The 26,609-nt window shown below is 43.7% G+C and overlaps 1 protein-coding gene across 1 annotated transcript in view; it reads right to left on the reverse strand.

Annotated features, from left to right (window-relative positions):
- Positions 1-26,609, reverse strand: part of MTUS2 (microtubule associated scaffold protein 2) — a 210,170-nt gene that overhangs the window by 76,961 nt on the left and 106,600 nt on the right. The window contains exon 4 of the mRNA XM_086613052.1: positions 8,867-9,028. Within this exon, the coding sequence (XP_086469178.1) occupies positions 8,867-9,028 (162 nt within the window). The remainder of the gene's footprint in view (positions 1-8,866; positions 9,029-26,609) is intronic.

Genomic DNA, 26,609 nt, shown 5'->3' on the forward strand with positions numbered 1-26,609 from the left:
TTAGATTGAATATTAGGAAAAAGTTCTTCATCAAAAGGGTTGTCAAGCATTGGAACAGGCTGCCCAGGGAAGTGGTTGAGTCACCATTCCTGGAGGTATTTCAAAGATGTGTAGATGTGGTGTTTAGGGACATGGTTTAGTGGTGAATTTGGCAGTGTTAGGTTAACAGTTGGACTCTACAATCTTCAAGGTCTCTTGCAACGTAGAGTCTATGATTCTATGATTTCAGTAGTGCTGCTCATGGGACAGTCTGGCCTTTTGACTTTGAATGAGGCTGGTGACTTCTTCCTCAAATGCAAAATTCACCCCTAAGGTAATGTTATTGATTCACTTTTTCTTATGGAAAAATAACGCCTCATTTGCAAGATGGTGTTCATTTTCTTTGTAAGTCCTTCCTGCTGGAGGCAGGGATTTCCCCCTACCCACAAGGAAAGGTACATGGTACAAAGAAGATATGCATCTCACCCCCAGTTAATATCTTCCACCCATGGCACAGATCATCTCTTTCTCAGTCACAGCCTCTCTGCAGTGTCTTGTATTCTGCCACAGTGTGAAAAACGAAAAGGAAATTGTAGTGGTTTCATTCCTTCCAATCATGACTCCATGGCAGCACTGGGCCACTGCCAGCTCAGCTATGGAGAAACTGAGCTGAGATGAAGGATAGATATGTGCCCCACCATTGCTCTTCTGTCTTTTGGTATGTTTGTCCATGCAATTATCATTATATGATAGCTTGGAAGAATATTAGAAATGTATGCATTCCACCATTTTCAAAACATTGCATCCCTTCAGTCTGGAGCACTAGTGAAGGTTTCTTTGGTGTTCCTGTTGCAGCAATGAGGCTGGCTGCCTCCCTAAGCATGATGTTCATCGTCTTTATGACATGCCAAGGTCAAGAACCAAAGGCAAGTGGAAGTGGATTAATTTTTGGTATACCTTCAAACAGTTTTGAAACACTGATTTTACTTCTCTGCTCCCTTATTGTTATCCATCTCCTGCCCTGTGATGTCCAGCAATAATGCCAGACTTGCCCAGCATGTGCCAGTGATTGTTCTTTCCACTTTGCAACAGCACTACAAGCAGACATTTTAGAGTGTCTGTACATGCAGACTTTCAACATTTACATCCTCTATCTGCTGCTGGACATCCTTTTGGAGACTGGCCTTTTCAGCACACTCATGCACATTCTCTTCCATATTTAAAATATAGTATCTGACACAATTTTAAAGGGCTTTTGTTAGATGCCTTTGTTTGCCCGGGATCAGCAAACCCAAAGCAATACGAACACTTCGCTGCCCTTTCTCCGCTTGCTTCACTTGATCTGTAGCATCTTCCTTCCGATTTAATAGAGTTCAATTTTGAAAAGATGGTTTTGTGCTTCATCATTTAAAAGATGTGCAAAACTGTCCAAAGGATACTTAAACAGAAGATTTTACACTCTATAGGGTTCCCTATCACATTGGGATCTACAGACAGCATTCACATATTATTGCAAGAGAGGCAAGATTAGACTTGCTAAAACCCTTTGTCTTTATCTTTGCTTTGATTTATTTCAGGCTTGGCTTCCATCAGATACTTAGGATTGTGAGGAACCATAACATCATTTTAATAAAAAACATCATGACTTGACACAGATGCGTCTGCTGATACCTTGGCTCATGTAAAAATTAAACCAGAACACAGGACTTTTTGCTTCTGTCAGTTATGCCTAATAACAGCAACTTCCCAAACTTGCCAACTGTCCCTGTTCAGAATCTGTGTCTGATTGTTTGCATAACACAGCCAGGTACCCCTACTCTATATGTTTAGTTTCCTTTCAGAATAGAACAGGCTCACTTGACTGAGAATCCCTATGAAGACCGGACTATAAATTCAGTGAGGTGGTGGCAATGGGGTCCACACGCTGTTGAATCCAGTCTTTGCTGGTACAAACAGAGGTGCCTTGCTGGGAGGAGGCTGGGCAGGTGACCAGAGGCCCTGACCTCTGGAGTGGGAGGGAGTAATTTCAACTCTTGTCCAGTTGTGATGGATCTAACCCGTTACGGCAGCATCCCTCCAGCTCTCTGCTACTGTGGCCTGTGTAAGCAAGCATATGGGCAATCCCAGTCGCATCCCTGGCACGGAAAGGTCGTGGCAGGCTGCTGAATTTAAACGTACCTCCCGTTCTGCACACTGACAGCTTCCTGGCTGAAACAAAGCTTAGGAAACAACAGCAAAGTCAGACTAATGGCCTCGCAATGGGAAGAGCAAAACTGATTGCTCTCCAGTGCAAGTCTGAACACTGCACTTCCTGCAAAGGGCACACCTGTACAGAACCATGCACCCACAGATGCAAGGACTGAACATCACACAGGCTGGAGGGAAGTAAATCCAATCCAGAAGTTATGCTGCTCTGTCTCTACTGGGCCTGTTAACTCAGGCACAGTATGGCATTAACAGCTCACTATGGCTGTTCGCCACAAGTTCGCCTATGGCCAGCTTGAAGCACAGGTAAAGAGCTTCCATCTGTGTGCCTCCATGGAAGCAGACATACCCATGGTTACTGTAGGTTCATGCAAAGACAATAACAAACACTCTGAAGGAAACTACACCAAGACTAAGTGATGACAACCTCAGGACAGTGAGCAAATGAAGGTTATTTGGAAATAAGAAAATGAGATAATTTATCATAATGATCCAAATTCTGTAAGGCTTTTTATTTCTCAGCGTTATCTCCAGAGGTTTCATAGATTTCATAGATTTCTAGGTTGGAAAAGACCTTAGAGATCATCGAGTCCAACCGTCCCTAATCCCCATTAAACCATATCCTCAAGTAGATCATCCACCCTATTCTTAAACACATCCAGGGATGGGGACTCAACCACCTCCCTGGGCAGCCTATTCCAGTGGCTGACAACCCTTTCAGAGAAGAAATACTTCCTAACATCCAACCTGAATCTGCCCTGACTAAGCTTATACCCATTTCCTCTTGTTCTATCACCCATCACTAATGTAAAGAGCCCTTCCCCTACCTCCCCACCATCCCTTCTCAAGTATTTGTAGGCTGTAATCAGGTCTCCCCTCAGCTGGATTTTATCACCTCACTCAGAGGTGATAAAATCCAGAAAAAAAAAATCAGTCTTTCATTTCATAGATTAAATTATTTTATAGATTAAAAGCTGAAATTAAAAGTCAAATTTAGCTTTCCGCCAGCCTCAGTAATTCTTTTCCCCTTCAGTGTTTATGTCCTGATATGCTGGGAAACACTTTTCCTGGAAACCTACTGCTTGATCAATATTGTTTTGCATTAAGTTGTAATTTCCACAAATTTTAAGTTAACCAGGTGTATTTGGTTTGCGTGGCAAGGTTTTGGTAGTGGAGGGGCTACAGGGGCAGCTTCTGTGAGAAGATGCCAGAAGCTTCCTCCCATGTTCAACAGAGTCAATGTCAACCGGCTCCAAGACAGATTCGCTGATGGCCAAAGCTGAGGCAATCAGAAACAGTGGTAGCACCTCTGTGATAACATATTTAGGAAGGGGAAAAACTGCTGTGCAGCAGCAGCCAGGAGAGAGGAGTGAGAATATGTAGGTAAAACAGTGCTGGAGCAGAGATTCCCCTGCAGCCCATGGTGAAGCTCACAGTGAGGCAGACTGTCCCCCTGCAGCCCATGGAGGTCCAGGGTGGAGCAGAGATCCACCTACAGACTGTGGAGGACTCCATGTCAGAGCAGGTGGATGCGCCTGAAGGAGGCTCTGACCCCATGGAGAGCCCATACTGGAGCAGGCTCCTGGCAGGACTTGTCATCCCACAGGAAGGACTCACACTGGAGAAGTTTGCGCAGGACCGTCTCCTGTGGGTGGGACCCCAAGCTGGAGCAGGGGAAGACGGTGAGGAGGAAGGAGCGGCAAAGACGTGATGAACTGACCACAACCCCTGTTCCCTATCCCATCTGCACCACTCGCAGGGAGGAAGTAGAGAAATAGGAGGGAAGTTGAGCCCAGGAAGAAAAGAGGGGTCAGGGGAAGGTGGTTTAAGATTTGGTTTTATTTCTCAATACCCTACTCTGATTTCATTGCCAATAAATTAAATTAATTTCCCTGAGTCGAATCTGTTTTGCCCATGGCAGTAATTGGTGAGTGAACTCTCTCTGTACTTATCTTGACTCATGAGCCTTTCATTGTATTTTTCTCCCCCTGTCCAACTGAGGAGGGAGACGGATAGAGCGGCTTGGTAGGCACCTGGAATCCAGCCAAAGTCAACCCACCACACTGATCTATCTTGAAACTGGAGGACCAGAACTAGTAATGTGTAAAATCTTGGTCTCATATTTTGTGCTGATTTTTCCTTCCCAGCTTCATTTGCAGTGTGTGTTATCAAACCCAGTGGGACTTACATCGACACGAAAACACTCTGTTGAATAAGAGCCAAACTGGATAAGGCTGATGACTTACACAAAATTCTTTATTTTGGACTCTAAACTGTTAGATCTAATCTGAACTTGATGGAATTTCTATACTTTTACTGAAGCTCTCTCTTTTTAATCCTTACTATTCTGTACAGACGTATACAACCCTTTACTCAAGACTATGAAGTGGTCTATTCAAACTGTTTCTCTAAAGGAAAATGCTGAGTGAAATAAGTCTGATTTGTCTTTCTGCATAATGTTCTCAGGTCTACTCAGCCAGCCATCCACAGTCCAGGAGGTTCCTTCAGTGCATTGATGATAACTTCCTGATGCAAATGGTGGATGAGCCTACTAGAAGAGGAGAGCTGCTGGATGTTATTCTCACTAATAAGGCGGGTCTGGTTGAAGCGCTGAAGGTCGAGGGTAGCCTTGGTTGTAGTGGCCATGAAATGTTGGAGTTCAGGATCTCATGTGGCAGGAAGAGAATATCTAGCAGAAATAGAACCCTGGACTTCAGTAGGGCCAACTTTGATCTTTTCAGACAATTGCTAGGAGAAATCCCATGGGACAGAGTACTGGAAGGTAAAGGGGGCCAAGATAGTTGGTTAGCCTTCAAGGACCTCTTCTTCCGAGCTCAAGACCAGTGCATCCCAACAGGTAGGAAGTCAAGAAAGGGTACCAAGACACCTGCATGGTTAAATGGGCAAACTCAAGTGGAAAAAGAGAGTGTACAGATCATGGAAGGAGGGGCAGGCCACTTGGGAGGAATATAGGTCTGCTGTCAGGGGATGTAGGGAGGCAACTAGGAAAGCTAAGACCTCCTTGGAATTAAACTTTGTAAGAAAGGTCAAGGACAACAGAACGGGCTTCTTCAAATACATTGCAGATAAAACTAACACTAGAGGCAAGGTAGGCCCACTGGTGAATGAGGAGGGTGCCCTGGTGACAGAGGATGAGAAGAAGGCAGAGTTACTGAATGCCTTCTTTGCCTCAGTCTATACTGCTGGAGGCTATCCTGATGAGCCCCGGAACCCTGAGGCTCCTGAGGAAGTCAAGATAGAGGAGGAGTCTACCCTGGTTGATGAGGACTTGGTTAGAGACCAGTTAAGCAATCTGGCCATCCATAAATCCATGGGTTCTGATGGATGCATCTGTGGGTGCTAAGGGAGCTGGCGGATGTCATTGCCAGGCCACTCGCCATCATCTTTGCTAAATCGTGGGGAACGGGAGAGGTGCCTGAGGACTGGAGAAAACCAAATGTCACTTCGGTCTTCAAAAAGGGCAAGAAGGAAGACCCAGGTAACTATAGACCGGTCGGCCTCACCTCCATCTCGGGAAAGATAATGGAACAACTTATCCTTGGTGCTGTCTCTAGGCATATTAAGGATAAGAGGGTCATTAGGGGCAGTCAACATGGCTTCACTAAGGGGAAGTCGTGCTTGACAAACCTGATAGCCTTTTATGAGGACATCACCCAGTGGGTGGATGATGGTAGGGCAGTGGATGTGGTCTATCTCCCATGGCATCCTCACAGCTAAACTGAGGAAGTGTGGTCTGGATGATTGGGTAGTGAGGTGGATTGTGAACTGGCTGAAGGATAGAAGCCAGAGAGTAGTGGTCAATGGGACAGAGTCCAGTTGGAGGCCTGTATCCAGTGGAGTCTCTCAAGGATCAGTACTGGGACTAGTATTGTTCAACATATTCATCAATGACTTGGATGAGGGAATAGAGTGCATGGTCAGCAAGTTTGCTGATGACACTAAACTGGGAGGAGTGGCTGACACTCCTGAAGGCTGTGCTGCCATTCAGAGAGACCTGGACAGACTGGAGAGTTGGGTGGGGAGAAATTTAATGAAATACAACAAGGGCAAGTGTAGAGTCTTGCATTTGGGTAAGAACAACGCCATGTACCAGTACAAGTTGGGGACTGAATGGTTGGGGAACAGCACAGGGGAAAGGGACCTGGGGGTCCTGGTGGACAGCAGGATGACCATGAGCCAGTAATGTGCCCTTGTGGCCAAGAAGGCCAATGGCATCCTGGGATGTATTAGAAGGGGTGTGGTAAGTAGGTCGAGAGAGGTTCTCCTCCCCCTCTACTCTGCCCTGGTGAGGCCGCATCTGGAATATTGTGTCCAGTTCTGGACCCCTCAGTTCAAGGACAAGGAACTGCTTGAGAGAGTCCAGCGCAGGGCCACAAAGATGATTAAGGGAGTGGAGCATCTCCATTATGAGGAAAGGCTGAAGGAGCTGGGTCTCTTTAGCTTGGAGAAGAGGAGACTGAGGGGGGACCTCATTAATGTTTATAAATATGTAAAGGGTGACAGTCATGAGGATGGAGCCAGGCTCTTCTCACTGGCATCCAATGATAGGACAAGGGGAAATGGATATAAGCTGGAACATAAGAGGTTCCACTTAAACATGAGGAAGAACTTCTTCACAGTAAGGGCAACAGAACACTGGAATCTGCTGCCCAGAGAAGGTGTGGAGTCTCCTTCTCTGGAGATGTTCAAAACCCTCCTGGACGCGTTCTTGTGTGATTTGATCTAGGTGGTCCTGCTCTGGCAGGGGGATTGGACTAGATGATCCTTTGAGGTCCCTTCCAATCCCTAACGTTCTGTGATTCTGTGATTCTCTCTAAGCAGGCAGATATGAAGCTACAATATTTTAGGGACAGAAGTAGAAGAGCATTTAAAAATTAAAAATCAAACCTAAAGGAGAATCTTAGAAGACAGAGGACAATAGAAATGAGAAAACAATAAGGCAGTGGAAAAGCAAGGAAAGATTCATGAAAGTGGAACTAGGGATTGTTTCTATGAGAAAATATGTAGAGCCATGAAAACTGCAGGAGTAAAGAAAGATTCAGGCATGTCCAGATTCTTGCATCTCCAAGGTTCCAGCTTACTAGTAGCAAAAGAAAAAATCTCTGAAATACATGGTGGCTTCAGAGATAAACTTTGTGTCAGATCATCTATGGATCAAATCCAGGTACTGTTTAAATCAAATAAATTCATATTCACTATTGTCAAACACACACAGTGGAGTATGTTTCGCTCACTAAAATACCATTTTACACATCATGCACCCTGTTGCCCTAGTGATCTATGAAGTGCTTTCAAGCAATATAAATCGTGGAATCATATTCTTCCTTCCCCTCTGCATTAGAAGTTGCAATATTGACCTCACTAGCCGCAGGCAATAGTTCAATGATCAGTTCAGGTACAGGCTTCTCATCAGTAAGTTCCTACAATTATGGCTTTAAAAATGACTGTAGTTTTTAAATAATCACTAACATTCTGTTCCCTTGCAGGGCCTAGAGGATTTCCTGGGGCGCAAGGAAGCAGGAATCAACATGGAGACACATAGTGACTGTGGTGCGCAAGAGCTTGTTGCGATTGTAGCAGTATCTCTTGGGCTCTGAGGAACTTCTGTGCCTTTCATGAAGCTCCTCAGGGGACTCTGAGATCATGGCTGATGGATGTCCAGGGGCCACGGTAGTGCAAAAGGTAAGCGCTGGGGCCACAGCAGACAGAAAGGCAATAGGACAGTCATACCTGTTCTGCTTACGAGTCACAATGAACAGCCCTAACTCATCCATTACACCCAAACTTGAGCCTCTACACTGCCAGCACTCAGTGTGTAATAGATGTTCACTGCCATGGGGACACTCATCTCTCCCCACTGAGTGGACAGGCAGATGGGCCAGCGTTAGCAGCCCTCAAGAGCAGGCAGCATGAACTGCTCCTTATTCCCACAAAAGTGGTGAGTCCTATCCAAGAAGGTATATCTCTACATCCTTGCCAAGGGGAACCTGAAGCTCTTACACCCTGCCCACATGCCAGGCTAGGGAAGGGGCAGCATGAAACAAGTGTGAGCAGGAGATGATGGAGAGATGCACGCTTTTCAATGAAAAATGCATTTGGCAGAAAACTGTAAACTTTCCTGTGTGAGACAGTAAGAGTTATTGCTGGCTGATTTGAGACATAGCTGGACAGAGTTGCAGGAGGGCTTAGGTAAGGAAACAATTTGGAAACAAGACTGGGTTTTTTTACTTTATTTACTTGCCTCCTTTTCCCTGTCTGAGTGAAAGCACCACAAATAGCTTAAACTTAGAGGGCAGTATTATCATCCTTGCAAGCATACCTAGCAATGAATCATCTGCTCAATGGAATACTTTGGTCTCTAAAGCAATGCAATGCTTTCAAAAAGCTGTTTGGTGAGAACCAATAATATACATACTAAATCTTTGGCATGTGTAGTTAGGGATACTAAATGCCTTCAACTCCAGACACAGTTCACAAAATGAGATTATAGCTGTACTGTTGACTGCGTTTCAAAGATACTACAGCAAACAGAGTCCAAATCAGCACATTGGCAATGTGACCAAGAATGGCATGAAAATTAATCAAGTAAGCAGTAGCATCATAATAAGATTTCTGCATTTCTTGGCTTAATATAGTGGTGTTTCAAGTCTGGAGTACTTACCAGCAGGTGCTGTGGCAGTTTTTGGTGCTGGAAGTAAGCTCCTGCGTGGAGTCGCTGTGCTGCTCAATACCTGCGCTGTGCTCTTGCTGCTCCCCTTGGGGACATCTTTAGAAGGTGCCGATACCTTAGCAGTGGTTTGCTCTTCATTTCCAAAGCTGGAACCTGCAGGAGACCAAAATTGCTCTAATTATGAGTTCATAAAAAATGTATGTGAACTGTGGCATACAGACTGAGTTTGTATCAGCAATTATAATCTACAAAGACATATTCTCATTGCAACTTGGGCTAAGTTACATGGACTTTCTCCAATACAAATGGTTATGTAGAAATAACGTGCTCCCAGCAACTTACTTAAACACTAAGACTTGGCAGCTGTTGGAGTCTGACTCCAACAGGAACTTAAAACCTGCTTTTGGTCTAGCTCCATAAAGGTTCTGGCTGCAAAGCTCATAAAAAACCCAAAGAATTTCTAAATATCTGGGTGGACAAGTTGGTTTTGGCTTTGTAGCTGCTACAGCAGCCACTCTACAAACTCACCCTAACACTTGGGAGTTGCTAGTTGTCAGAGTAAAGTGGAATAGCAAGATTCAGTGGTGCAAGGCACCAAATTCTCCTACCCAGGAGAGATTTCCCACAAACAGTCCCTCAGAACAAGTTCAGATATTTGAATAATTCGATGAAAAACAAACAAAAAAATTCTGCCTTAACTTTCACATCCACTTCAATCATATTCTCATAATGAATCTTAAGTTGCCAAGTTTTCCAGTTTATATTGACCTCTTTCAAAACCTCTAATGGGTTTGGTTTCCTCCTGCATTTGCCATCTAGGGAATAATGACATCCTAGGCTCCATGTAGAGATAAGGAAATCAATCTTTTCTTAACATTTGAAAAAGCCGAAATTGGAGTGTCGTCTTTATCTATTGAGTAGAAAGCCTAAGAGGAGCAAAAGATTACAGCACATCTGGACTTGAATATTTGCAGAAGGAGGAACATTTTGTTTGAAAAAATGAGTGGAGATAGTGGCAAGAAATACATAGGATTCCAGAAAAGGGCTATAATTTTTCCTTTCGTTATTTTAAAAAGATACAATATAACACTATATAAGTACTGTCCACGGGAAAATGATAGCATTTTTTTAATAATTGGCATGTCCAAGTCCCCAGTATTTTTAAGATGCAGGCTTCTTAAACATGTGCAAGTGAAGGAGAGATTTCTTTTTTGCCTTTCTTACTGAAAATCCACTTCAAAAAAAGTGCAGGTCGGAAAAGAAAATCCTCTTTTCTGATAAAGGAAGAATATGCCTTTTAGCCCTGACAAAAGAGCTTTAAGTTTTGCTGTATCTTTAAGGCTGCTTGCATATAAGTCTTAATTTAAAGTGTGTATCTGCAGTATACATGTACTTCTACAAACACATTTGACCTTTGTTCAAATAATAAACCACATCAGAAATCCAAACAAAACAGTGTATGGTACTCTACACAGGAATGGAAAAACCTGAAGCATTTGTCATCTGTACACTGCTGTGCACATAACAACCCCTCAGCACATCAGGTCATTGTTTTATATCCAAACTACACGGATTTTTCACCCGTGTAACAAACGTTTAAGATTACTCGCTGAATCACCTGCTGACAAAACACTGCTGACTTCATTAAAGTCACGTCAGCAGAAAATCTGCCCCAGCCTGGCCCAGTCTCCTCTGCAGCTGTGCACAAGGATGTCTCTACCAGGTGTCAAGGGGATGCTGCAGCACACGTGTCCACCTCAGTCTGTTTGCATCATACTCCTGAAGTTACTCGTGAAGCGGTCTCAGATATGTGCTCAACCAGTTGGTTTGGGTAGCGCTGCTTGTAGAAATTTTTCCCGTTCTCAGTTATTTGTTCACAAGTTTCCAGTGTAGAAACATTAACCTTGAAGAGGAAGTTATTCCCATTATTTGCAGAGAAATGCCATTCAAGGGCTCTCTAATGGCAACTTTTGATTCTCTACTGTGAAATGTAGTATATGGAGAATATTTCAACCCACAAATCTGCCACGTTGAGGAATGGGGTGTCCAAGGGAGTTACATAACCTCTCATTTTTCAAAAAAAAGAGTATAAAAAGCTTTTCTAGGTATTGAAGATAAAATGGGCCAGCTACAAACACTTTTACTGTTTAAAATGTAGCATAAGAGGTCTGCTAATTACAGAAATGAGCAGGTGGGAAAACTGACAAACATGGCCTCGTTGGGTGCCCTGAATCCAAAAGGCCGGGTGCCTGGAGAGAACCGGCTGGGTGCCTCGTGTCGTGGCTGGACAAACCCCTTTGGGTTTGGTCTGTGCCCTGTACCAGACACAGCCGGCTCCAACGGAACCACCACAGGGCACGGCCTGACCTGCCAGCCAGGCTGGAGGCACCTCGGGGAAAACATGTTTACAAAAGGGCAAAACACTGCCCTGCAATGAGCAGTGAGAAGAAAATTGTGAGAAAGCTCTGTGAGCACCGGGGTCAGAGAAGAAGGAAGGGGAGGAGGTGTTCCCCGCAGTCCTGGAGAAGACCATGGTGAAGCAGGTGTTTCCCTGCAGCTTGTGGAGAGGGCCATGGTGGACCGGATATCCACACTGCAGCTCATGGAGGATCCCATGCTGGAGCAGGGGGACATGCCCTGAAGGAAGCTGCAGCCCGTGGAGAACCCTCGCAGGAACAGGCTCCTGGCAGAGGCTGTGGTCCGTGGAGAGGAGCCCAGGCAGGAGCAAGTTTTATCCGGAGGGACCGCAGCCTGCGGTAAAGGCCCATGCTGGAGCAGGGAAAAGTGTGAGAAGGAAGAGGTGGCAGAGAGGAACTATTATGGACTGACTGCAACTCCCATACCCCATCCCCCCAGCACTGCTCGATGGGGAGGTGGGATGGAGGAGGTAGAGAAGTTGTGAAGGAAGAAGTGAAGTTGAAGCTGGGAAAAAGGTGTGGAGGGGAATTTGCTTTAGTTTTTTTGTCTTTGTTTCTCACTGTTCAACTCCATTTCAATTGGAAATATATTTAATAATTTTCCCCAAGTCAAGTCTGTTTTGCCTGTGACAGCAATTGGTAAGGGATCTCCTTGTCTTTATCTCTACCTGTGAACTTTCTCATCTTATTTTCTTCCCTGTTCTCTTGAGGAGAAGTAGTGAGAGAGCAGCTGAGTGGGTGTCTGGCAGCTAGCCAAGGTCAACTCATCACAATAGCAATATCAATATATCCAGAATTTGCAGAGATAAGATTGATGTTTAACATAACAGGCAGTATGTCCTACTTTGCTCTTCACTCAGAGATGGAGTTTGGAAAGAGACAGTGGGGTACAAGAATGCATGCATGTATAATAATGGCCTGAAAAGAAAATGTTTCCATGGATATCACTAGGGCAGTGTCTAGTTCCCCAGGAGCAGGGCAAGGTGAGCTCCACCTTACTGCACATGGTGCTTGATTACATTTTTCTTTCCAAACAGCATTCAAAGAAGAAAAGAAATTAAAGATCCAGGAAAATGCATATTTCTTATGATCTAAGAGGAAAATAAAGGTTTTCATTTACTTGGAGGAATTCACTTCTCAAAGGAAAATCAGAAAGATTATTCATCAGATGATACTTGTCAGCCATCACGAGATAATGCCTTCCACTGTTATCTGCAGCGAGTGGGTCAGTAGCATTTGCCTTCCCAGGAATATCTGTTCTTATTTTTCAGTAAAATCCTGTACAGAAACACCAGATGTGCAGTGCGTGAACAGTTTCTAGGTGATCATCTCCCCTGTTGAATTGTACCTCTTCCCTCCTACTCCTCTACTTTTGCATTCTATCTAAACCAGGGGAGATTGTTTGCTTGCCTTTGAAGCACCTGGCAAGTCATTTGGGTGCTCCTACATAAAACACCCTGTATTTTTGCAGACTCTGTGCTCTATGAGGAGCAGCACTGCTGACTTTGCAGTTGAGTATTTAACAGACTATTAATGATCCACTGGAGCTAAAGGCCTTCGGCCTCACTTTTATCATCTCCTCACGATGAGCCCCAAGGAATCCTACTCTTCTGCTTGTGAAAAAAATACAGGGAAGAAGAAAAGTTGTTTGAAGACTTGCAATTACTTTGGAGAGTCCCAGCTGCACCGACTCATCCCCTACACTGTTATGTCAGTAAAGACATGCAGAAGGCAGGGCTGGCAATGTGTTATAGGCTGCATGATCAAAGTCCCACTGGCTCCCAGATGGCTTGAGCCACTCTCTCTTCATATCTGCCACTGTCCTCTTTCACCATCTGGACCTGCCCTGCAGCAGCTCACTTCAGGGGCTTCTCGCCCTTGGAAAAGGAAGACTCTCTTGTATGTGTCACTAGGAGTTTGTGTCTCTTGTATGTGTTCCTTTTCTGGAATTATTTACAAAATTCATTAAAAAGGATGGAAATACGGTATGATATTACACACGACTGTAAAACCAGAAGAAGCACAGGTGGGGAAATTCTGCATTTGACAAGAAATTAATTAGGCCATGTTGTATGGCAGGTCTTGATCTGAGAGGACAGCAATGGGAAGGGCTGCATTCTGGAGCCCCAGAGCCACAGATTTCCCTGCCTGCACTCAAGGGAAATAAAATCTCATTCTGTTGAAGAACTTGCATCCTTTCTAGAAAAATAGCTTGTCTGACAACGCCTACAGGTCTCTCTTTTGCTGAGAAACAGGCTCCAAAAGAGTGTTAAAGCACGAGTACAGCTGCTTCTGCAGCTCCCTGTCTCGTGGGCTGCTGCACGAAACCCATGGAAATGAAGTGAGTTTCCAGCTCCCCATAGCAGGTCAAACATCCGCTGTGCCGGCAGTGGGCTTGGAGCTGTCAGCTCCCTGCCGCAGCTGTAAGTACACCCGAGACACTGGGAACATGCTGCCATCGGGAACATTCACGGAAGCACAAACGTTTACCCAGGGTAATAGCAAGCCCTTTCCATCTTAAAGATCCTTAGACACTACTTGACATCAAATTTAATGACAGTGAAGGTATGACTAGTTGTTGCAGGAGGGATCCCACTTAGCATTTCTAAAGCACTTTCCAGTCACAGAACTCGATGAGCTTTACATACAACGGAGTTGAGCCGCTTTCCAAACTCACACAGCAACGGAACAGCAATAGCGGAGACAGACAGAGAAAGCCAGCAGGAAAACCTGATGATGAATGAGGCTGGAACAACTTTTTTTTCACCTGCAAAACATGTAGATGTATTATTCCTCTGGGTTTTACTAGGCTGCACTTCTGTGCCCCAGTTTTCAAGCACAAATACAAGCACAAAATAAAACTTAAAATCATTGCCCTGGTAATGATCTGATACGGAAAATACCTAAACTACTGTGAATAAATGGGTGATGTTTAAATCAAAAACCTGCAAGACACACTTTTCACTAAATTGGAACATTTGCCCATCCTTCAGTTAATGTCCACTCTTTATTTCTGATTTTTACTTGTAAAGTGGTAAGTAATTTTTATGAATTGATTATAAGATATGCAGTCTGTCAACTGAGCTTTTATTTCACCCTGGGTGAAATAAAATTAAGGGTTACTGTTTTGAAGTCCAACACTATATTCCAATATAACGTTTCACATTGTAATTATCAAGAGACACAACTGAATGTACAGCTCTGCAGCTCAAGCTGAAACAATGCTATTGACCAAGCAGGACAGTGTGACCATTAGTCCTGAGGGGTTACTGTGCTATTATGATGTTACGATAGTAGACGAGATTGCTAGCTGGCTAATTTGTTTTTTTCATCTTTGCTGAGAGCCAGTGGCTGGTATTTCCTGATACAACAGGCCAAATGTGTAACAGATCAGCAATCTGATGACAGGTTTCTTTTCCGTCCAGAATAAGCAGAGGCTTAAGGATTGATGTTCACACAATGCTTAAACCTAGCTTACTTATTTTTTCCCATTGCCCTTTTTTGGCTCAGAGAAAGGTTTTTCGGTAATAATCCCCCATAACGTATTTATTTTAGAGGAGGTCTGTGCACACCAAAAAGCCGTTATAAAAGCTTATTTTTCAGAAGTCTTAGCATTCAAAACTGAAACCTGAATTTTGTATTTTGAGCTTAATAGCTTCCAGCAAATTAAGGAGCCAAATCAGCAGCACCTGTCAGCACAGCAGCCAGGTGTCTGAGCTTTAGATGTTTTTGGGTCTGTGCACTGCAGATGCCTACCTCTGAGACAGCCCCTTCATTGCCAGAAAGGAAGTTTGGTGCCATCATTGATGATTAATGGCAGCTACGTTATCAGTCATGGCTTTTGTACACTATCACTTACATCTGTAAAAGATTGCTGTGTGTCCATCCTTCTCCCCATGCCCTCCAGTCCTAAAGCCAAGCACCTTTCTCCTGTGACACCTGCTGTTGGATGGTTTTGGCTCCTCAGATCTGGCCATGCAGATAGCTGTTGGGACACCTGAGGAGCCAAGGCAGCAGGACTACATACTGGAGATTCCTGCAAAGCCAACTATTGCCAGAAGATTTGCAAAAGCACCTCTGTGCAGATGTACTTGTAGGCTTCTCCTTCACCTCCAGCTGCCAGTTCCTGCAGCCAGAGGCTAGATCCTGCACTTTCAGCTGGTCCAGGTATGCAAAACACAGAGGTGCTGTTTCTGGCAGGGCAGAGGGAAGCATCACCTCTTCAGGTTGTGCTTTCCTGACTCAACTGGCAGTTGCACTGCCAGGACAGCACTAGCAACTCCGCTCACAGCAGGACGCCCTTGTAGACATCACCTTTAGTTGAGGCTTGGTCTATCAGACTGTATCTATGCTGTTAAATAAAAGCTGGCCAAGTGGTGTAGGTTGGCTCATCTTGACACCATGCAGGCTAACTATAGCAGCCTTTTTTGAGAGAGTTAGAGCAGCCCAAACCACAGCCACAGTGTGAAGAACAGGGAGAGGGATCAGGATACTGGGCTTAGCCTGGCTTCCAGGCTCTTCCCTGCTCACCAGTGCAGCTGGACTTGCAGCTAAGATGCACCCACCGAGCTGGGTTGTGTGTGCTGCCAGCCCATGGCAAAGGCGGTCACACAGCTTAGCCTCCCCTGCAAAAAAGTGGATTTAGGAGAAGTGGAGATGTTTCACCCCTGCCAAGTGGAATTAAAGCTCCTTCCTTTACAAGTTTTACTGGTTTTGATGACTTAGAGTTTTTGAAATTTGGATTAATTTTTGTGGCACAGACTCATCTTCAGTGTCCTTCATACATAACAGATAGCAGAAAAACAGCCTTCTGCTGATGCACTTCCTCGTATCAATACTAACTTATTCATTTCACCTCACCAATTAAAATACACATTTTAGGATCCAGCTAAATGTATTTCTTACTTGAGTGGAATTACATGCCGCTCCCTGCTGAAGTGCTACAAGCCTCACTGGGCAACGTGCGAATTTCACCATGAAGTAAAATCCTGTATGTATTAGTGAGAGTTGAGGACAACTTGCTGACTATGCCACACTTTGGAATCACATAACATGTTTTATTTGGGCTCTTGTGAAATGTTACACCTCTACCAGGCAAGATGAACATTTCATTACGTAATAAAAATTTCACCTTATGTTGGTGGTAGCTTTGCCTACCACTGGTGGATTGTACAGCTGCTTGGCCAGCTGAGCTCGTTTGTACAGCTGGCTAATTAAAGCCCCATAGGGTATAGAGTGAAGACAGCATAGTATTTTGCTGATGAATCATAATGTTTGTCAGAAAGGATAACATAAGGTTATTGGAATCTTTCCAAAGATACCTGGACTATGCAAACATTTTACAATGGGCCTGAGACATCACTGCGTACCCATCTTCTGAAAGGTCCATCTTTTGGCACTGCTTGGAGCTGAACTGTCAAAGGTCATTCATGACCAAATCCTCCCTGCAAACTTTCCTCATTCAGCGTATGAATCTGACCACAGTGACAAGAAACATCCCATGTCATGAATACTCTGCTGAAGTGTCTCATGTGGTACCCTGAGCAGCTGAGGCAGTAGGACTACATACTGGGGAAATGTTTGCTTCTCTAACTGAGAAGAGAGAAACGTATCTGCTGCAAGTATCTCCTAGACATACGGATTAAGATTTCTAACAGATCAGATCAGGGAAGCCTGATCTTATTGTATAATTACTGAAGCCTATCAATTAGTTAGTTGTAGGAAGGGCTGATTCTTAACACCTGAGGTACTCTTGAAGGCAAGCAAGTATTCATAGTACTTTTGAAAGCTCTACTTGTTGACACAAGTTAAGAAGAACATATTACATATTAGTTAAACATTTACATTCCTCTCCATAGGTTCATTTTAGGAGAGAAAATAAGTAGCTATAGCCAAGCAACAGATCTTTTTAAAATCCCATGTTCAGTAAATTTACTGAAATGAACTGTTACTGAAGGCTGAATTTGTAAGAAATACTGTATTTTATCCCAGTGAGGGCAATTGAAGTGTTGTCTTCAATGCAAGCCAAATATCACTCAGGATGAATGGTTTCGGAAAAATGCTACTCTCTATACTAAGCAAAAAGCACATGAAGTAAAACAGGAGCACGGTTTTACTTCAGGTATTTGTCTGACAGAGTAATACACTGTCTTACAGAGATGGATGAACACAGGTCCAAGGGCCACTTATCCCCCTTGTCGCCCAGCAGATTAGTCCTCCCCACCGCAACAATTCCCAGGCACTGCAGAGCTATCAAAGTAACACCAAGCATTGACGGCATTTTTGCCAAGGACACATCTACGTTCAATGCCTTCAGCTGACAGAATGGCCTCTGGGATCACCAGTGGTGGCCCAAAAGTTAGAACAACTGGAAAGAAGATATAGATAACATTCATTTTCTACTAGCACTAAAGCATCAACGGCATGTATCAACCTACTTGGGGAATTTTCCTGGGTAGGATGATTTTGATGTTCCTGGGTAGTACTTCAGTTCCAGCATCCACATTTCTAGAAACACCAGTTTTGTAACACTATTTGTGCTCATGACCATCTGCTCTAATGGCACCATGCCTACTTCTGAACTGGCATGACAGTTTTAACAGGGCACAGGCACCCACGAAAGATAGGATTAGAAATGACATCTGCTCTGCAAGAAGTTCCTCCTGATGGCAAGAAGTGCCAAATTAGAGCCACATGCCTTATTATAAGGAATGACATCTGTTGACACTTATAGCATTATATCATCAACAAATGCCTCTTTCCTGGAATTGCTGCTTCTAATTTACCTGAGCATTGACTTGGAGTGCCATATTTGGACACTTAAAGGGATATAATCCTTGGTAAAAGTGTAATGGCATTCCAATGGTGTTGATGAATTTCCATCAGCTTTAGCAATCCATACTGGATGCCACAGCTCACCAGACCAAGAGAGGTTAAGCAATGCTCTAACGATTGACAGTGCTTAAAGTCTTGTTGCATTCAGTCCTGCTCCTCCATGACAAGCCACAATAACGTTTGGTGCTACAGTTTACGTGGAATTATGCTGATCAAAGAGCTAGTAAATGTGTCTTCCTCCTTCCTTGGCATAAAGATGACTTCAGAGCATGCAATATGGGCTAAGGAGGGGAGATGTCATACTGAAACCCCAAGGATCGAAGAGCCCTGGAGAGTCTCCTGTTAATCACTAATTAATTGCATTTTATGAGCTCAGGCACAGACCCTCAAAGCTGCTTAGTAACTTAACTCCTATTTCATTTCACATTCAAATTCAACTCACTCTACTCATTCTTAATGATCATCCCTGCCCTGAAGGAGTTTCAAACCAACAGATGTCTCCATTTCAGAGTATGAAGGATGCAAGCAGCTGAGCAGAACCTCCCATGAATGCTGAGCAGTGCTTTGGTTGGAGGAGAAAGGTGGTGACAGGCAACAAAGCTTCACTGTGCTTTGGAAACAGGCAGGGAAGCATCTAAGCTGTTCAGAGCAGAGATTTGTTGTGCTCAGACCATGTTCATCCTCTTGGACAACATGATGTTCAAGAAAAACTTTTGCCCATCTTTTGCAGAATAGCTTGGGCTAGCCCGGCTGACTGGGGCATCATCTGAGCTTCCCTCTCCCACAACCCTGGAGGACATCAGACCCAGCAGGTACAGCTATGTGTCCTGCTGGAGTTGAGCTGCTGTGCATCAGCAGACAAGGAAAGAGGCAGGGGTGCCCTCATCACTCGTGTCCAAGAAACTGCCTAATTCTCACAGAGTCACTCCTGCATCTTTTAGAAAATGGTATGTAAAACACAATGTTCACCACTCCCCATGCCTAGAACAGCAAGAGTTTCCACAGTGGGCACATATTCCTGCCCCTTCTCCCCCAGCGTATCTTCTACAGTGAGGATAAGTGTAAATGAGAGTTGCAGGACCATTAGAGACTTTCAAGTTTTTTAATCTGTTTGAATTTTTCTACTGGAAATTTTCCTACTGGTGGAATGGACATTTTATTCTGTGTTTATTTCTGTACAGCATACGAGAACCTGCTTTTCTCAGTTAACTTTCACGAAGTCCTTGTAAGTAATGCACAGCATGCACTGTCCTGCTCTGTGCTGGCTCCTGTTTTGTGGTTAATTTAGATGTCATACAGAAAAAAATCTATAGTGAAATAAAAATCTGATAAAATTTCTTATGTAGTCCAGAGTTTCAACAGTCAAGAAACATATTTCACTGGAAAGCTTTATTTTTCCACATGCACTGGGTATACAGTCTTTTAAGCCTCCAAAACCAAGATTGACTTGTAGAATTCTGCTGATTAAACGATGTTTTCCTCACAAAACATCTTAATAAGTTTGATCAAACTAAATTTTGTTTTAATAAATATTGCCAGTTATAAGGGGCCTGGAAATAATGGGATGCCATCCAGAGGGACCTAGACAGGCTGGAGAGGTGGGCCTGTGAGAAACTCATGAAGTTCAACAAGGCCAAGTGCAAGGTCCTGCACATGGGTCAGGGCAATCCCAAGCACAAGTACAGGCTGGGTGGAGAATGGATTGAGAGCAGCCCTGAGGAAAAGGACTTGGGAGTGCTGGTGGATGAGAAGCTCAACATGAGATGAGAAGCTCAACATGAGCCAGCAATGTGCACTGGCAGCCCAGAAAGCAAATTGTATCCTGGGCTGTATCAAAAGAAGTGTGGCCAGCAGGTCGAGGAAAGTGATTCTGCCCCTCTATTCTGCTCTCGTGAGACCCCACCTGGAATACTGTGTTCAGCTCTGGAGTCCCCAACATAAGAAGGACATGGAGCTACTGGAGCAAGTCCAGAGGAGGGCCACAAAGATGATCCAAGGGCTGGGGCACCTCTGCTATGAAGACAGGCTGAGAGAGTTGGGGCTGTTCAGCCTGGAGAAGAGAAGGCTCTGGGGTGATCTTATCGCAGCCTTCCAGTACCTAAAGGGGGCCTACAGGAAAGCTGGAGAGGGACTTTTTACAAGGGTGTGTAGTGATAGGACAAGGGGCAACGGATTTAAACTGAAAGAGGAGAGATTTCAATTAGATATAAGGAAGAAATTTTTTTACATTGAGGGTGGTGAGGTACTGGAACAGGTTGCCCAGAGAAGTTGTGGATGCCCCATCCCTGGAGGTGTTCAAGACCAGGTTGGATGAGGCTTTGGGCAACCTGGTGTAGTGGAGGATTTCTCTGCCCATGGCAGGGGGGTTGGAACGAGATGATCTTTGAGGTCCCTTCCAACCCTAACCATTCTATGATTCTATGATTCTAATAAAACTGCAATTCAAGAATACACAAGCAAAACAGGTGTCTATTATAAATGGCATTATCCACAGAGAGTAAGCATAAATTTTCAATGTGACCTGTTAAAAATTTTCCTCATCTTATGTTTACTAAAACCAATGCCTTTAGTAGTCCATTTCCAGCAAAATTCAGTTATTTTACAGTAAGCTAATTTTACAATTAACAATACTAAATACTCTGATCCAGTAACCCAGTTAGAGTTTTACAAAGTGTTTTAGCTATGATTATATTTATATGAACTGAAACAATCTAAAGCAATTGGCCTATAATGTTTTGCAGGGAACAGATGTTTAATTGCATTTATTTCACAAAATGAAAGCTCTTAAAAGTATATAAAATCAAAATCATGTTGAAACTCACAGAGGTTTAATAGAGGAGGTGGGTTCTTAAAAACTGACAGTGTCTTTATAGAAGAAATTATTTGACTTTTCTACTTTATAAAGTGTCAACCATTTTGTTTATTTGATCCTTTTGCAGTATTTTTTCCCCTTCCTGTTTGAATTTAGCTGACTGGTAGTAGCAGTACTCAAGCGAGTAGCTTTTCTTCGTTACAGTAAGTGCTATTGATAAGTAAAAAAACCGTAAGGCCATTTAATTGGAGCATGTAGAAGTGATTTCCCCAGGTTTATAATGGCACAGCCCAGAGCAGAATGGTGAAGCCCATGTAACCCGCCCCTCTGGAGTGCCAGGCACCAGGAGCCCCGTGAGCAGGGCGTGCAAACACCTCTTAGGCATCTGGCAGCAGACAAAACCAATGAGCAAGATTCACAGGGAGGAGCCGCACCAGCACCACATGCTGAGAGCTGCAAAAGCAAGCAGCGAGTGCTAGTAGCGTGTGACTCTGCTGAGAGGCACCGAGGCACCCATCTGCTGGCCTGATATGTGATTACGGGAAGTTTGCTTCTTGCCAGGAGCCAAGATCTGGGATGTCACAGGGAAACTGCCACAACTGGTTAAAAGCAGACCACTATCCCCTGCTTCTTTTCCAAATGAGCACCAATGACATAGTCAAGCAAAACCTGGGCAAGATCAAACAGGACTTCAGAGCCCTGGGAGTCCAAGTGAAAGGGACAGGGAGCCAAGTGATCTTCTCCTCTGTGTTGCCAGTCAGGGATAGGGGTGCAGGCCAAAGCTGACGCATCATACAGATCAATACCTGGCTTTGTAGCTGGTATCATTGCCAGGGCTGTGGTTTCTATGATCATGGGACGTTGTTCAATGAATACAGCCTATTGAGGAGAGGTGAGATCCACTTATCTAGAAGAGGCAGGAGAATCTTTGGTAGCAGCTTGGCTGACTTAGTGAACTGTGCTTTAAATTAAGGAACTTGGTCCACAGATGCAACACCTGTGTATCCTTAAGCTACTGAGTGGATGAGCGCATCCACCAGAGTAGTGAGAATTGCTCCCCAGCCCTTTCCAAAGGCAAGTAAACACGTAGTCTAGGCAACAAACAGGAGGAACGGGCATTCTGTGCCCAGTCTGATAGTTATGATGTCGTAAGAATCACAGAAACTTGGTGGGAAAATTCACATGACTAGAAGACCACAATGGATGGCTACGAACTCTTTTGGAAAGACAGGAAGGGAAGATGAAGAAGTGGAGTTACACTTTATGTAAAAGACAAATTCGAGTGTTTCAGGTCCCCACAATTCAAAAAAGACATGGACAGACTGAGGACAGTCTACAGGAGGGCCATGAAGATGATCAAAAGGCTGGAGAACCTGTCCTATGAAGAAAAACTGAGAGAGTTAGGTCTTTTCTCCCTGGAGAAGAGAAGGCTCAGGGGGGAGCCCATCACAGTATTCCAGTAGATAGAGGGCTCCTACAAAGAGGACAGAGGCTCTCTGTTCACAAGGAGTCACATGGATAAAACAAGAGGCAATGGGTACAAGCTGCACCGGGAAAGGTTTCATCTTGATAGAGAAAGAAATTTTTTACAGTGAGAACAATCAGTGACTGGAACGACCCCCCCAGGGATGTGGTAGAATCTCCATTGCTGGAGGTTTTCAACATGTGATTGGATAGGGTGCTGGATAACCTCATCTAGGCTCCCTTTCCCCCACAAGGTTGGACCAAATGACCTTTCAAGGTTCCTTCCAATCTGGGCTATTCTATGGTTCTATGAAAGGGGAATAATAAACAAAGAACTCCAATTTCCAATGCCAGGCTTAAAACTACTATTTGCTCAGACAGTTGTGATACAAATGATGGTGTTATAATATCATTTATGGTCTAAACATATACTTTTTGCTGGGTTTGTAAATGTGAAAGATACCAGTTTGATTACTCGGGAAATGGAAATCTACACTTCAGGGAGCAAACACAAGTCTGGGCAGCCAGGCATGAAATTCCTCATCTGACCGCAGTGCCCCAGTGCTCTTGCCACATGCCCCGGCATCGGAGACTCTTCTCCGAGCCAGCGACTTCTGTGGGCAAGAGCCATGTTACGTTGTGTCAGCTGTTACTTCATGATATCTACTACTTTAATATGGATGTTACGGTTACTCTTAAATCAAAGGCTGCTGAATTGAACATACTTTAAGGTGCCAGAGGTGATTTGTGGGTAGAATTCTTACTTCAAGAGGCTAATGAATACATCCAGGGACACTGGCAATAATATTACAATTTCCTGGACAAACACTAGTTGCTTGGATTGAAATTACACAAGTTATAAAAAGGTCATTAATCCATTCCTCGTCTGCTTGTGTCAGTGAGCAAGTTGCTGCTAGGCTGGACCCATGACTGAAACATCCATTTTGATGTGATATAATACTGTGACATGCAGGTAAAAACGTTTTTGGACAGTGACACAGTTACCAAAATGACAGGTAAACACGATAAATGAAATAACGTTTTTAAAACTATATTTGTACATAAAAGACCCCTCTGGTCTATTCCAGCAAGCATTCAGCCCCAGCCATTTTATGATTCTTTTTTTAAGCCAGCAAATCCACTCCCTGTTAACACTCCTAAGTGGAGCATCATTACTCTTTTATGCCATAAAAATACTTAAAGACATTTCTGAAAATAACTTGAATGGTGCTTTAGTCATGACAGTGAGTTAACTTCTTAAGACATTGTCAGGTGCATACAACCAAACACTGTTCACACAAACAAGAAGATCTCTTATTTGTGAAAAAGGATTTTATTTTTCAAAACTTCAGATTCAGTAGGAGAGCAGGCTTATGGTTTGTAATGAAATTAGGATGTATATCATCATCCTTTTCCAACAGCACTCAAGAAACCACCGTAAAGAAGCACAATGAAATGGTATGGACACGCTTCAGGGCCCATAACTGAGTCGAGAGCAGATCTCCCTTCCATATCCTTTCCAACAGCTTCTGCTTACAATATCTGCTAACAGTCCCATAAGCAGGGGGTAACACAGCATCCTCTCTGATGGAACAAGCTTCACGAGAGGAGAACATGGCTGGGCTGTGTAGATTGGGCTGTCTTGCATCTGGCCTGGCTGGGACATCTGACATCGTTTGGTTGGATTGACTCCATTGCAACAGGTTGCCCAGGGAAGTGGTGGAGTCATCATGCATGTAAGTGTTCAAAAAATGTGTAGATGTAGCACTTGAGGACATGGTTTAGTAGGCATGGTGGTATTGGGTTGACGGATGGACTTGACAATCTTAGAGGTCCTTTCCAACCTTAACGATTCTATGATTCTATATTCTTGTAAGGCTGTTCCAGCTCCATCAAGAGGACATGGAATGCCCCTTGGAGCCGGCTGTTTAAAAGTAACCACCAGGCTTTACACAAATCTGAATACCAAATGTGTTGAAGCTTTGCCATGAACAATACGTTGTTAGCCATAAAGCACCCAAGCAATGCTATTTAAAAATGACTACAAAGTCCTCCTTTGGTTTTGCTTGGTTTCAGCAACCCACAGCGGATTTGGAAACCTTGAGGGTCCCTGCCTACGGAGCCCATGGCCAGGATGTGAAAGATTCAGGTAATTTCAAATTAGACAATGAAATAGAAAGTAGAATTTAAATCATGGTTGTGAATTGTGACTCTTCATACATTACAGCCAAACCTATGAGCACCCACTCGAAAAATTCAGTGGCTTCCGGGCCATGGTCTTTCAAGGTTTTGAGTACTTGGTTGGATTTTGGGTTTAGACTGGGGAGGGAAAATGCTACTGTGTTTTGCAGAAAGTCTTTATTATAAGATTATGTTTCTAAATCCATTGCTTTTAAAAGCAAAGTTCTGATGTTACAAAGAGAAGTAATTACCTGTATCACTGCCATTGCTCTTTTTCTTGATTAGGACCTTTGAAGATAAATTTGATCGCCCACCTCTGGGGATGTGAAAACTGAACTGCAGGATTAACCAGAAATATTCTATTAATCTCACCTCCGCATGAATTGCCCTGTAGTTGAGACCTGTAAAGGACTACTTGAGTGAAAGCTTTTTAATCATGTATTTTAGTACATGGGTTTTTGAAGTAGGAGAGCTTCTCATTTTGTACAATTTTAAATCCCAGTAAATTTTTTTAAGACACCTTAGACATTTTTAAAAGGGTGTGTGTATGTGGTGAGTAGGAGGAGGGTGAGTGTGAGGTGGTCAAATTATTTTAAGGAGGTATAAAATACAGCCAGAAGTATGATCTGTAGTGTTTTAAACTAACACAAGTAATGTCCTTTTGTAGTGCAGGCACATTTAATGAACTGTGTGTGTTTTGTACAAGTGCAGAAACACTAAACCTGAGCATCATCTGCTGGAAAATTGCAGTTCAAGTGATTTTCATAGTACTTCAGTTGCAGGAAAAGGTCTGCAAAGCCTTCGTACTCTTGACTAGGAGTTGGAGTGCTCTTAGCACTGCTAACGAATGGCAGAGGCCTCAGGAGAGCATAAGCGGCAGATCTGCCTTGGAGACTGTCCCGGTTGCTTTGCCGGCTCTTCAGAGTTTCCTTCTCCTCCACGGTGGCACAATCTGACAGGCTCACCGCATGCCCTTGGTGTTTCTCTTACGTTCCCGGGCCCTGAAGGCAGGTGGTTACGTGAAAATCTCAGCTGCTATTACTGTAAAATTAAACTTCTACTCCTTTTCTTTTTTTTTTTCTCCTTCTTCAGCACAGAAATGTAGCCTGAGTGCATCTTCAAGATCTTTCTTTTAAAGAAACATCCTGTTTTTCTTCTGAAAGTGCGTGAACACTAATATCACATTACACTACTGTGATAACATGCAGGTTAGAGGTGCGTTTGCTCTGAGAAGTGCTTAAAAAGCTCCTCCTTCTCTCAATAAACAAAAATGTTGGGCCATTTGAGTCCTAGTCCCTGACATTTAAACATGTGGGTAGTAGCACAGTTTGAAGCAATGATACTGAAGACAAAGAAGACAAAGAAGGAGACAGAGCAGGTTTCCTACTGCAGAAATGCCAATACTGGTTAAAACTCCATGCATTTTCTTTGTAAACTCCTTAGGATCAGGGAGACAAGAATATGCACCAAGCCTGTGTGTGTCTCCCTCCAAATTTTTTAAGTCCCATGCATGCAGGAGGGAATGGAAGATATCACTGAGGCTCTTTGCAGAAGGCATATGACTCCGTTTGCATCAAAATTAGAAAGTGTATGTATGAGACCTGATTTCACCAGGATCTAGATGTAACACAGGCACTTTTTATTTAACTTTTTGTAATTTTGGTAGTCAGTAGAGAGTCATACAAGTTATTGGCCAAAAATAAGGTGAACCCACAGCTCCTCTCATCATCTTTTGTCACCTTGGTCATCTTTTCTTTATGGCCTAAGTGACAAGAGATCACAAATTTGACATAACTGAAGATGATGCAAATTTCAACTGGTGCCTTCTCTTCAGTTTCTTTCCCTACGAAGGGAGCAGAGAGCCTGCAGTATGATCCCACAGTCAGTGTCCAGCAGTCACCGCTACAAGGTATCTTCTGCAAGGATTCAGATTACAGGTTATTTGCTATCAAGATTTTTATTCACACTGAAGAATGGAATAAATATGTGATGATTAGTAAGATGGCACTTTTTCCTGTGTTAGAGG

Source organism: Tauraco erythrolophus, chromosome 1, assembly GCF_009769465.1.
Source record: "Tauraco erythrolophus isolate bTauEry1 chromosome 1, bTauEry1.pri, whole genome shotgun sequence".
In the NCBI taxonomy this organism is placed as follows: Eukaryota; Metazoa; Chordata; class Aves; order Musophagiformes; family Musophagidae; genus Tauraco; species Tauraco erythrolophus.